At 36.5% G+C, this 15,525-nt stretch overlaps 1 protein-coding gene across 4 annotated transcripts in view; it reads right to left on the bottom strand.

The window, feature by feature from the left end:
* Window positions 1–15,525, bottom strand: part of MYPN (myopalladin) — a 123,409-nt gene that overhangs the window by 64,024 nt on the left and 43,860 nt on the right. For 3 of the 4 annotated variants that reach the window (XM_075610879.1, XM_075610880.1, XM_075610881.1), the window contains one exon: window positions 12,707–13,657. The exons of the other annotated variant lie outside the window; for it this stretch is intronic. In XM_075610879.1, the coding sequence (XP_075466994.1) occupies window positions 12,707–13,657 (951 nt within the window). The remainder of the gene's footprint in view (window positions 1–12,706; window positions 13,658–15,525) is intronic. 4 annotated transcript variants of the gene reach the window in all.

Raw genomic sequence — 15,525 nt, 5'->3', positions numbered from 1 at the left:
TTCAAGGTTTCCTACGGGTTAACACTTTTGAGTAAATTTGAACTTTAATGAACATTGCTTAAACATGTTATATATACCCATAGAAATTATTGGTAGTGAATGCAACCCATTTAATAAAAACACATGAAATAAAATGTAAGAATGTACCAACATTTTCAAAGCACTAAAAGTCAACTCAAAATAAGGAATCATGATTAGAGGAGCAATTCATGAAATATCCTGTGTGTGTTTTTTTTTAGATAAATCAGTTCTATAGTATTAGATAATTCTTACTACATTTATTTAAAAAAAATGAAATTCAACTCTTAATGCCATGTTTAATGAATTTTAATATATTGAGCATCATTTGATGCAAGATCTTTGCAACGCTTTCTTATGTGTGATAATTTGTTCCCAATATTCCAAGATGTTTGAGCTGCAAACTGTAACAATAGATAATATTATCTTAGTAACTTAAGAATAAACTGTAGCTGCTGAGTTACACCGACTGAAGGATTGAATAAAACTGAAAGGCGGCCATTAAGTGAACCCTAGTAAGCAGGATCTTTGCTGATTGATCACAGGAGAACAAATCGATCCGCAGCTTAGGTAATTCGTTTTTAATAAAGGCAATCAAAGGCTGCATATATTATTAAAACAAAAATTATATACATATTTTTTTTAAGTGCCGCTTGAACTGCCTCTTTAATGTACTGTATATAGCAATTGCCTAGAACAAAACCCAACAAGCAGAACAAACCACACTTACATAAAGCAGTCCAGCTGATTAACTGCTGTATCAATCAGTTTGATATAATACTAAGGGGGTATTATCAAGATAAGTATTAGTAGTTTGCTCACCCAAATATAAAGCCCTATTTTAGGCTTCATAATATCAAATAAGTAGTGCAAGGTGTCCCCGGTGATTTTGTCCCCTGTGATGACCCAGCACTGACCCTCAACCCCAGTATAATTTGATAATAACATAGTTTTCATATGATTTAATATCAGTGTTTAAAAGGGTGCTATATTTGTGGAATAGCCTGCCAGCAGAGGTGGTAAGGGCTAACACAGTAAGGGAATATAACCATGCTTGGGATAGATATACAGTAAGGGAATATATACCTGCTTGGGATAGATACACAGTAAGGGAATATAACCATGCTTGGGATAGATACACAGTAAGGGAATATATACATGCTTGGGATAGATACACAGTAAGGGAATATATACATGCTTGGGATAGATATACAGTAAGGGAATATATACATGCTTGGGATAGATACACAGTAAGGGAATATATACATGCTTGGGATAGATATACAGTAAGGGAATATATACATGCTTGGGATAGATACACAGTAAGGGAATATAACCATGCTTGGGATAGATATACAGTAAGGGAATATATACCTGCTTGGGATAGATACACAGTAAGGGAATATATACATGCTTGGGATAGATACACAGTAAGGGAATATATACATGCTTGGGATAGATACACAGTAAGGGAATATAACCATGCTTGGGATAGATATACAGTAAGGGAATATAACCATGCTTGGGATAGATATACAGTAAGGGAATATATACCTGCTTGGGATAGATACACAGTAAGGAAATATAACCATGCTTGGGATAGATACACAGTAAGGGAATATATACCTGCTTGGGATAGATATACAGTAAGGGAATATATACCTGCTTGGGATAGATATACAGTAAGGGAATATATACCTGCTTGGGATAGATATACAGTAAGGGAATATAACCATGCTTGGGATAGATACACAGTAAGGGAATATATACCTGCTTGGGATAGATATACAGTAAGGGAATATATACCTGCTTGGGATAGATACACGGTAAGGGAATATATACATGCTTGGGATAGATACACAGTAAGGGAATATATACATGCTTGGGATAGATACACAGTAAGGGAATATAACCATGCTTGGGATAGATATACAGTAAGGGAATATATACCTGCTTGGGATAGATACACAGTAAGGGAATATATACCTGCTTGGGATAGATACACAGTAAGGAAATATAACCATGCTTGGGATAGATATACAGTAAGGGAATATATACCTGCTTGGGATAGATACACAGTAAGGGAATATATACCTGCTTGGGATAGATACACAGTAAGGGAATATATACATGCTTGGGATAGATATACAGTAAGGGAATATATACATGCTTGGGATAGATATACAGTAAGGGAATATATACCTGCTTGGGATAGATACACAGTAAGGGAATATATACCTGCTTGGGATAGATACACAGTAAGGGAATATATACCTGCTTGGGATAGATATACAGTAAGGGAATATATACATGCTTGGGATAGATATACAGTAAGGGAATATATACATGCTTGGGATAGATATACAGTACAGTAAGGGAATATATACCTGCTTGGGATAGATACACAGTAAGGGAATATAACCATGCTTGGGATAGATACACAGTAAGGGAATATATACCTGCTTGGGATAGATACACAGTAAGGGAATATAGACATGCTTGGGATAGATATACAGTAAGGGAATATATACATGCTTGGGATCGATACACAGTAAGGGAATATATACATGCTTGGGATAGATACACAGTAAGGGAATATATACCTGCTTGGGATAGATACACAGTAAGGGAATATAGACATGCTTGGGATAGATATACAGTAAGGGAATATATACATGCTAGGGATAGATACACAGTAAGGGAATATATACCTGCTTGGGATAGATACACAGTAAGGAAATATAACCATGCTTGGGATAGATATACAGTAAGGTAATATATACATGCTAGGGATAAATACACAGTGAGGGAATATATACATGCTTGGGATAAATACACAGTGAGGGAATATATACCTGCTTGGGATAAATACACAGTAAGGGAATATAACCATGCTTGGGATAGATACACAGTAAGGGAATATATACCTGCTTGGGATAAATACACAGTAAGGGAATATAACCATGCTTGGGATAGATACACAGTAAGGGAATATATACATGCTAGGGATAGATACACAGTAAGGGAATATATACCTGCTTGGGATAGATACACAGTAAGGAAATATAACCATGCTTGGGATAGATATACAGTAAGGTAATATATACATGCTAGGGATAGATACACAGTAAGGGAATATATACCTGCTTGGGATAGATACACAGTAAGGGAATATATACATGCTAGGGATAAATACACAGTGAGGGAATATATACATGCTTGGGATAAATACACAGTGAGGGAATATATACCTGCTTGGGATAAATACACAGTAAGGGAATATATACATGCTTGGGATAGATACACAGTAAGGGAATATAACCATGCTTGGGATAGATACACAGTAAGGGAATATATACCTGCTTGGGATAGATACACAGTAAGGAAATATAACCATGCTTGGGATAGATATACAGTAAGGGGATATATACATGCTAGGGATAAATACACAGTGAGGGAATATATACATGCTTGGGATAAATACACAGTGAGGGAATATATACCTGCTTGGGATAAATACACAGTAAGGGAATATAACCATGCTTGGGATAGATACACAGTAAGGGAATATATACATGCTAGGGATAGATACACAGTAAGGGAATATATACCTGCTTGGGATAGATACACAGTAAGGAAATATAACCATGCTTGGGATAGATATACAGTAAGGGGATATATACATGCTTGGGATAGATACACAGTAAGGGAATATATACATGCTTGGAATAAATACACAGTGAGGGAATATATACATGCTTGGGATAAATACACAGTGAGGGAATATATACCTGCTTGGGATAAATACACAGTAAGGGAATATAACCATGCTTGGGATAGATACACAGTAAGGGAATATATACATGCTAGGGATAGATACACAGTAAGGGAATATATACCTGCTTGGGATAGATGCACAGTAAGGAAATATAACCATGCTTGGGATAGATATACAGTAAGGTAATATATACATGCTAGGGATAGATACACAGTAAGGGAATATATACCTGCTTGGGATAGATACACAGTAAGGGAATATATACATGCTTGGGATAGATATACAGTAAGGGAATATAACCATGCTTGGGATAGATATACAGTAAGGGAATATATACATGCTTGGGATAGATACACAGTAAGGGAATATATACATGCTTGGGATAAATACACAGTGAGGGAATATATACATGCTTGGGATAAATACACAGTGAGGGAATATATACCTGCTTGGGATAAATACACAGTAAGGGAATATAACCATGCTTGGGATAGATACACAGTAAGGGAATATATACATGCTAGGGATAGATACACAGTAAGGGAATATATACCTGCTTGGGATAGATACACAGTAAGGAAATATAACCATGCTTGGGATAGATATACAGTAAGGTAATATATACATGCTAGGGATAGATACACAGTAAGGGAATATATACCTGCTTGGGATAGATACACAGTAAGGGAATATATACATGCTTGGGATAGATATACAGTAAGGGAATATAACCATGCTTGGGATAGATATACAGTAAGGGAATATATACATGCTTGGGATAGATACACAGTAAGGGAATATATACCTGCTTGGGATAGATATACAGTAAGGGAATATATACATGCTTGGGATAGATATACAGTAAGGGAATATATACATGCTTGGGATAGATATACAGTAAGGGAATATATACATGCTTGGGATAGATACACAGTGAGGGAATATATACCTGCTTGGGATAGATACACAGTAAGGGAATATATACATGCTTGGGATAGATACACAGTAAGGGAATATAACCATGCTTGGGATAGATACACAGTAAGGGAATATATACCTGCTTGGGATAGATACACAGTAAGGGAATATAACCATGCTTGGGATAGATACACAGTAAGGGAATATATACCTGCTTGGGATAGATACACAGTAAGGGAATATATACATGCTAGGGATAGATACACAGTAAGGGAATATATACATGCTAGGGATAGATACACAGTAAGGGAATATATACCTGCTTGGGATAGATACACAGTAAGGGAATATATACATGCTTGGGATAGATACACAGTAAGGGAATATATACCTGCTTGGGATAGATACACAGTAAGGGAATATAACCATGCTTGGGATAGATATACAGTAAGGGAATATATACCTGCTTGGGATAGATACACAGTAAGGGAATATATACATGCTAGGGATAGATACACAGTAAGGGAATATAACCATGCTTGGGATAGATATACAGTAAGGGAATATATACCTGCTTGGGATAGATACACAGTAAGGGAATATATACATGCTTGGGATAGATATACAGTAAGGGAATATATACCTGCTTGGGATAGATACACAGTAAGGGAATATATACATGCTTGGGATAGATACACAGTAAGGGAATATATACATGCTAGGGATAGATACACAGTAAGGGAATATATACCTGCTTGGGATAGATACACAGTAAGGGAATATATACATGCTTGGGATAGATACACAGTAAGGAAATATATACCTGCTTGGGATAGATATACAGTAAGGGAATATATACCTGCTTGGGATAGATACACAGTAAGGGAATATATACATGCTTGGGATAGATACACAGTAAGGGAATATATACATGCTTGGGATAGATACACAGTAAGGGAATATATACCTGCTTGGGATAGATACACAGTAAGGGAATATAACCTTGCTTGGGATAGATACACAGTAAGGGAATATATACCTGCTTGGGATAGATACACAGTAAGGGAATATATACATGCTTGGGATAGATATACAGTAAGGGAATATATACCTGCTTGGGATAGATACACAGTAAGGGAATATATACCTGCTTGGGATAGATATACAGTAAGGGAATATATACCTGCTTGGGATAGATACACAGTAAGGGAATATATACCTGCTTGGGATAGATATACAGTAAGGGAATATATACCTGCTTGGGATAGATACACAGTAAGGGAATATATACATGCTTGGGATAGATACACAGTAAGGGAATATATACCTGCTTGGGATAGATACACAGTAAGGGAATATATACATGCTTGGGATAGATACACAGTAAGGGAATATATACCTGCTTGGGATAGACACAGTAAGGGAATATATACATGCTTGGGATAGATACACAGTAAGGGAATATATACCTGCTTGGGATAGATACACAGTAAGGGAATATATACATGCTTGGGATAGATATACAGTAAGGGAATATAACCATGCTTGGGATAGATATACAGTAAGGGAATATATACATGCTTGGGATAGATATACAGTAAGGGAATATAACCATGCTTGGGATAGATATACAGTAAGGGAATATATACATGCTTGGGATAGATACACAGTAAGGGAATATAACCATGCTTGGGATAGATATACAGTAAGGGAATATAACCATGCTTGGGATAGATATACAGTAAGGGAATATATACCTGCTTGGGATAGATATACAGTAAGGGAATATAACCATGCTTGGGATAGATATACAGTAAGGGAATATAACCATGCTTGGGATAGATATACAGTAAGGGAATATATACCTGCTTGGGATAGATATACAGTAAGGGAATATAACCATGCTTGGGATAGATATACAGTAAGGGAATATAACCATGCTTGGGATAGATACACAGTAAGGGAATATAACCATGCTTGGGATAGATATACAGTAAGGGAATATATACCTGCTTGGGATAGATATACAGTAAGGGAATATATACATGCTTGGGATAGATACACAGTAAGGGAATATATACATGCTTGGGATAGATACACAGTAAGGGAATATATACATGCTTGGGATAGATACACAGTAAGGGAATATATACATGCTTGGGATAGATACACAGTAAGGGAATATATACATGCTTGGGATAGATACACAGTAAGGGAATATAACCATGCTTGGGATAGATACACAGTAAGGGAATATAACCATGCTTGGGATAGATACACAGTAAGGGAATATAACCATGCTTGGGATAGATATACAGTAAGGGAATATATACATGCTTGGGATAGATACACAGTGAGGGAATATATACCTGCTTGGGATAGATATACAGTAAGGGAATATATACCTGCTTGGGATAGATACACAGTAAGGGAATATATACATGCTTGGGATAGATATACAGTAAGGGAATATAACCATGCTTGGGATAGATATACAGTAAGGGAATATATACCTGCTTGGGATAGATACACAGTAAGGGAATATATACCTGCTTGGGATAGATATACAGTAAGGGAATATAACCATGCTTGGGATAGATATACAGTAAGGGAATATAACCATGCTTGGGATAGCTATACAGTAAGGGAATATATACATGCTTGGGATAGATATACAGTAAGGGAATATATACATGCTTGGGATAGATACACAGTGAGGGAATATATACCTGCTTGGGATAGATACACAGTAAGGGAATATATACATGCTTGGGATAGATACACAGTAAGGGAATATATACATGCTTGGGATAGATATACAGTAAGGGAATATATACCTGCTTGGGATAGATATACAGTAAGGGAATATAATCATGCTTGGAATAGATACACAGTAAGGGAATATATACATGCTTGGGATAGATACACAGTAAGGGAATATATACCTGCTTGGGATAGATACACAGTAAGGGAATATATACATGCTTGGGATAGATATACAGTAAGGGAATATATACATGCTTGGGATAGATATACAGTTAGGGAATATATACCTGCTTGGGATAGATATACAGTAAGGGAATATAATCATGCTTGGGATAGATATACAGTAAGGGAATATATACATGCTTGGGATAGATATACAGTAAGGGAATATAATCATGCTTGGAATAGATACACAGTAAGGGAATATATACATGCTTGGGATAGATACACAGTAAGGGAATATATACATGCTTGGGATAGATATACAGTAAGGGAATATATACATGCTTGGGATAGATATTCAGTAAGGGGATATATACATGCTTGGGATAGATACACAGTAAGGGAATATATACATGCTTGGGATAGATATACAGTAAGGGAATATATACCTGCTTGGGATAGATATACAGTAAGGGAATATAATCATGCTTGGAATAGATACACAGTAAGGGAATATATACATGCTTGGGATAGATACACAGTAAGGGAATATATACATGCTTGGGATAGATATACAGTAAGGGAATATATACCTGCTTGGGATAGATATACAGTAAGGGAATATAATCATGCTTGGGATAGATACACAGTAAGGGAATATATACATGCTTGGGATAGATATACAGTAAGGGAATATATACATGCTTGGGATAGATACACAGTAAGGGAATATATACATGCTTGGGATAGATATACAGTAAGGGAATCCATGCTTGGGTTAGATACACAGTAAGGGAATATATACATGCTTGGGATAGCTATACAGTAAGGGAATATAACCATGCTTGGGATAGATACACAGTAAGGGAATATATACCTGCTTGGGATAGATACACAGTAAGGGAATATATACCTGCTAGGGATAGATACACAGTAAGGGAATATATACATGCTTGAGATAGATATACAGTAAGGGATATATACATGCTTGGGATAGATATACAGTAAGGGAATATAACCATGCTTGGGATAGATACACAGTAAGGGAATATATACCTGCTTGGGATAGATACACAGTAAGGGGATATATACATGCTTGAGATAGATATACAGTAAGGGATATATACATGCTTGGGATAGATATACAGTAAGGGAATATAACCATGCTTGGGATAGATACACAGTAAGGGAATATATACATGCTTGGGATAGATACACAGTAAGGGAATATATACATGCTTGGGATAGATACACAGTGAGGGAATATATACATGCTTGGGATAGATACACAGTGAGGGAATATATACATGCTTCGGATAAATACACAGTAAGGGAATATATACATGCTTGGGATAGATATACAGTAAGGGAATATATACATGCTTGGGATAGATATACAGTAAGGGGATATATACATGCTTGGGATATATATATACAGTAAGGGAATATATACATGCTTAGGATAGATATACAGTAAGGGAATATATACATGCTTGGGATAGATATACAGTAAGGGGATAGCTATATAGTAAACCTTTCCTAAATACGAAAGCCAAAGATCAAACAGGGGCTGCGTTTTTTCAGCCGATAGGGAAATGGGCAGACACAGCCAAGCGGTTCTTATCTGCCGACAAATTCTATGTTTCTGTGTTAATATTGCGATATATCCCAATATATAGATGTAGTGTGAGAGATTGTTCCCCTAGATAACACAACATATCTCCTTAAAATGCAAATATTCCAGAGTTTCCATTGGATTTAATGTAATCATTTGAGCCCCCAGAAGGAATAATGAAGACTGTATGCAAAAGCAATTACACAATAGCAGAGCACCTATTGACTCTCAATACTGCATAAATCACTGCAATTAATAACTACCAGTATCTTTCATTTTGCCCAAATCATCGTTACATACAGATGTATCCAGATTTATTGTACCCCGTGGTGGGATACAGTGGGGCATTCTGCGTTATAACTGCCATTGCATTCTATGGAAACTCTGATATTCTGACCTATAATGGAATATATTGTGTTACTAGGAACATATAGTTACATAGTAGATGAAGTTGAAAAAAGACATGCATCCATCAAGTTCAACCTATGCTAAATTTAGACAACAGATACTTTATCCTATATCTATACTTTTTGATCCAGAGGAAAGCAAACAAAAACCCCCAGTGACATATCATCCAATGATTTCTCATAAGGGGAAAAATAAATTCTTTCCTGACTCCAAGAATTAGCAATCAGATTACTCCCTGGATCAACATCCTTCCCATGTTTACTTATTTGGTATCTCCCTGTATACCTTTCCTTTCTAAAAATATGAACAACCTTTTTTTGAACAAATATATTGTATCTGCCATCACAGTCTCCATGGGTAATGAATTCCACATTACAAACAGGATTGTAGTATCTATATTTTGGCTATAAAATAATAAGCCTGCCCATGCTGGTGTTTCAAAACGATATGTTTGTCAGCTTAATGTGAAACAATAATTTTCTCTATATTCAATCGGCGTCTTGGCCAAATGTATGAAACTTGTTTTGCGTTTCCTGCATCTACTATGGTTAATCTACGGGCATAGAGAGCGCCAATCCAAGATGGCCGTTTTTCTTTCATTTTTACAATATTTTTTTTTACATAGGATTGAAGCAGGGGTCTCCGGAGCTGCACCCCATTAATTTCAGTTCGGGAAACTGCGTGCTTCCGGAGATACGTACCTCTGTAAGGGGTGCCGGTAGCCACTCCAGCTCGCTGGCTGGAATTCACGTAATGGCCGCTTTTCAAAGCTCCCGCATTCTGAGGGCCAATAGGAAGTCGTGACGCCATCCGGTGCGGCATCCTATTGGCCCACCTGACGCGGGTGCTATACAATTGCAGGAGACACCAGCACCCCCTTCGGAGTTAAGTATCTCTGGAAGCAGGGGGTGCCAGGGGCTGAAATGAACGGGCTTCAGCTCCAGAGACCCCCTGCTTCAATCCTATGTAAAAAAAATTAAAATACAGGCAGTCCTCGGTTATCAACGGATTCCGTTCTGGAAGTAGTGTTGGATAGTGAAACCGTTGTAAAGTGAGTCCCATGTTAATCAGTGGTGGTGAGCGCTGGATAACGCATTCCGGTGTCGAGAAACCCGTAGGGTTGCATTGTAAAGCGTTGGATATGCCATTCGTTGTAAAGTGAAACGTTGGATAACGAGGACTACCTGTAAAAGATAAATGAGAACAAACGGCCCATTTGTATTGTTCCTTTAACACCCCAGTTCTGCTGGATTTGATAGATGCGACAGGAAAACTGTGACAGTTACAATGTAACAAGGTTGATACAAAACACCTTCATATATTATGCAAAGGGATGCAACATAAATTGACATTTATCATGAAACGTAGCATCATAATGCCTATTTGAAACCATTTATAGTCATCCCCTTTATGTAGCCCACCAAATACCTTCTTGCTACATTTCATACAACATTCTTTAACATAAATTGCTTAGACATGGCAGTTTATCATTATTATACAAGTATCTGAGTCAAATAGCTGTACAGTACAACTAACTTGTCATATTATTACATACAACCACTTAAAACATTTACAGTTGGAATGACTATTAAGTAACAAAATGTGACAGAAAACGTCTCAACGTGACGTGCATGCATATTTTAAGTATACGTTTTAGCATAATTACAATTAAAAAAAGTATCCAATTTTGATGAACATTCCCCCAAATCCACTAAATCCAAACACTTAAAAACTAATGAAGAGCAAGGCAAGATGTCCACAAAATATCTTTAAAAAAAACCCCTCTAAAATGTACTTTAATGCCTTCCCCTGTGATTACCGCCAACATTTTCGTGTCTCCTAAATCTGTCAATAAAATATTTATTCAAACTATCAAATCGAACCTGCATCATGGTTTATAAAATATTTACTCATCTATTAAACTTTATGAAATCATGCTTAAATCAATAAACTGCTGAGCAAATATCGTGCTGAATGAATTGGTAGTGAACTAAATGTAACAGTTCTTTCTTGATAAAGGTCTTCTTTTATATTATAGCTCTGAGACATTCCAACAATGCCAATGATTGCTTCTATTTCATACCCATTTGATTAGCATGTTCCTATAATTATCTTGGCTCATTAAGGGGGCCTCTTTTAGTCAGTTGTGGGAATGGAGATGTCTGAGAACGAGTGAACTTGTACACAAATGTCCACATGTGTTTGGGACATTTCATTTTAAAAAACAAAACCAGGTATCAAAAGCCTTAATAAATAAATGACTTTGGGCCCCCAGATATCTCAACATACCCAAACATAGCTCCCATTATCCCAGTATAAATTGGATTCAGTGATAATATTGCTGCCAAATACTGCACTGCACCCTAACATACCCCAAAGGTGACAACAATGATGCCTGCTATATCTGTTTGCGCATATTATGGTGGTCAGTGTGTGATGGTACTCGGGGTATTTTTGTATGTACAAACCAGAAGTACTGCTACTATGTCATTTAAAAACCAACAGTTCCACTTCCTTTAAAAATACTAATCATCATTTTAAATCGTATAGTTTGATAGTACAGTTCATATGAACCATCTGGAGCTGAGTAGCTGCTCAAGGAACCCCCCAATTGCCAAGATAAAATGTTTTTGTCGTTTTTCCAGTATTGGCCACCAGAGTGAGTATAACCCCAGTGGCCATATTGTTTCTCCAGAACCAGAATTCGTGTAAGAGAATTTAAAAAATCATTATCTCAGCTACTAGGGCAAGTGGCAAGGGCCACCAACAGGTCATGTTTTAAGGATATCCCTGCTTCAGCACAGGTGGCTCAATATGTGACTCGGTCAATGACTGAGCCACTGATTGAGCCACAAGTGCTGAAGCCAGAATTCCTGACTTGTTGGTGGCTCTTGAGGATTGGAGTTGACCACTCCTGTTCTAGGGGGTCCCTTGAGCTTGCAGTGCTGCTGTTCAGCTCCGGGAAACCCAATGTTTCAAATAAGGTAAAAATATATAGATTGTAACTGTTCAGGAAGAAGTAAAAGCATCAAAATATGTACCTTACTTCAGGTGCTGGAATTCCAACCACAATGCAATCCAATTGTACTCTGGCTCCTTCTGTAACCTCTCTACTTCTTATTTTCTGGACAAAATTTGGAGGCTGCCCAATAGCCCTCTCCAAATAAATAGATGAAGATGGTGTATCTGTTTTCTCTGGCACTGCTTCCTGATCAGTTACCGATTCTATGGCTTCCAATCTCTCTATTTCCTGAGCGCCAGTAATATTGATCTCTGCCTCTGTTTCTTCTGGCGTGTAGTGTGGCCTCTCTCTGTTGTCTGACTGACTAGTGTAATTAGAGATGTCTTCTTCCACTGATCCACTTTTAAAGTCACGTTTGCTCCTGCGATTTTTTAAAGACTTAGGCCTGATCCTCTTGGAGCTGTTACCTTTAAAGAGTGAAGAAAGTTCTTCAATAAAATCCGCGGCTTTGTTTAGAAACTCCTTTTTCGACTCTGTTTCAGCTCCATATGGACTGGTTCTCTGTTGTTTTTTCAGATCTGTATTGCCTTCTGTGTAGTTCTTTGTACCTTTAACAACATGTTCCTGATAAAAGTTTGTCGGTTGTCCTTTGTCAGTAGGTAATGATTTGCTTGATCTGCCCACTGGTGGGCTTCCAACGGGTGTAGGTTGTTTATTCAATTCTTTAGCGGGACAATTAAGATTAGTCAGTATCTCTTTCTGTTTTCCACCATGGTCAATTGATTGCCTTGCCAAATGTACACTTTGATCTAATTCTTCCTGGTTTAGAAAAGCAGAGAGATCCGGATGGTCATCTGCTCCCCCTAACTCCTCAACCTTGCCAGAGTGGACGCTATGTTGAAATGAATGAGAAGAAGAGATAGATCTGCTTTGTTCACTGTTCTCGTGGTGTAACTTAGTTTCAGCTAAATAGCTCTCTCTCAGAAGCTGAGATATAGACGCAGAAGCTTCTATATTGTCGTCTTGCATGCTGTTGACAAAAAGGACAAAAAGGTCCAACCTCGTAAATATAATGTCTGTGTTGGCTCTTTCTGCGACGATTCATCTTTTAACTACAACACATATACAGTAGGCCCATATTTACTAAGCAGTTTTCTGCCATAAGACACCTTTCGGTGCTGGAAGACACCCTACAGTGAATGGAACAATGGCCATTATGGTCATTATGGCCCAAGACTGCTTAGTACATATGGCCCATAATATTACATATATTGCTGTATAAATATTATGTATAGAGGACAAATATAATGATCTGATAATACAATCCGCCTACTAAATTGTCAACCAACATGAATAATCAATTTTAACAACAAAAATGTGATATTCTTTGAATACAAGGCTTAAGCATGTGCATAGATAAGGAGTGTGGGAAATTCTTCCAGCTACATGGCTTATTCATGTTATCCTATGTTTACAATATATTGTATAAGGAATCTACTGTGAAAGTATTGTGAACACGAAACAGACCGATAACTAGGATTCAAACAATGCGATGAAATTAAAATTTTTCTTTTCTTTTGTGGGTTTTTATCAAAAGTAGAAATGCGTAGTACACATATATACTGCACGTGTATATATATATATATATATATATATATATATATATATATATATAGTACATTTAGTACTACAGTATATATATAGTACACGCACATTATATATATATATATATATATATATTTATTTATATATATATATATATAGATATATATATATATATATATATATATATATCTATATATATATATATAAAGTATACATTACCGCATAGCAGCAAAAAGGGAGACAGCACTCAGGTGAATGAAAATAAAAGTATTAAATACAGCACATAACTCCAACGTTTCGATCCCACAGGGGGATCTTCCTCAGGGTGGTGCAGGTCCCTGTGGGATCGAAACGTTGGAGTTATGTGCTGTATTTAATACTTTTATTTTCATTCACCTGAGTGCTGTCTCCCTTTTTGCTGCTATGCGGTAATGTATACTTTTATTATTTATATGGGACATGCACCTATTCATTATTGAATTTCTATTGGAGTGCCAGTGATTTTTTATCATATATATATTTTACTAGACATTTCTAATTTTCTTAAAACCCATGAAAAAAAGTGTATATGTATATATATATATATATATATATATATATATATATATATATATATATATATATAAAACATAATACTGAGTTAAGTTATGGTGAGTAAAAAAAGTGACAAAAACCCTCCACAGGAAAGCAAATATGCAAATATAACTGTATTATAACTGTAACAGTTATATTTGCATATATATATATATATATATATATATATATATATATATAAAAAAATTTTTTTTACAATTGTGGTATAGTAATATAAAGATATAAAGAGTAAGATCCAAGCCTCTCATTTCAGATGTTTCTTTACCCTAAAAAATGTTCTGGAGACCTACCTCCCTTCCCCTACATCAAAACGCCTGCTCACCCCCTGCCTGTTCTATCAAATACCCATTAGGGCCCTGGTAGTGGTTGGTATCTTTGGCCCGGTTAATCCAATTTTTTTCCATATAATTTTCTTCAAACAACCCGCTATGTGTGAGCTTGGCATACATCTTTCTGCTTCCCTACGAGAACCAGAGGTGGGAAACCTCACTGACAAGCTTCTTACATTTGATGCAACCAAGATCACAAAATCGAGCACTGCCCCTGACACACACTTTTCTTTGTGTTGATTGAGACATCTTCCCAATTATGTTTTCTACCCCCTCTCTTTTTGTCCATATTTATTCAGCAGTTTTCTGCCATTAGGCACTGTCTCTTCCAGCACTCTTACAGCTCATTCAAGTCAATAGAATGTAAGGT

This window comes from Ascaphus truei, chromosome 8 (genome assembly GCF_040206685.1).
Source record: "Ascaphus truei isolate aAscTru1 chromosome 8, aAscTru1.hap1, whole genome shotgun sequence".
In the NCBI taxonomy this organism is placed as follows: domain Eukaryota; kingdom Metazoa; phylum Chordata; class Amphibia; order Anura; family Ascaphidae; genus Ascaphus; species Ascaphus truei.
The sequence above is the reverse complement of the archived record's forward strand: the minus strand, read 5'-3'. Positions and strand labels throughout refer to the sequence as shown.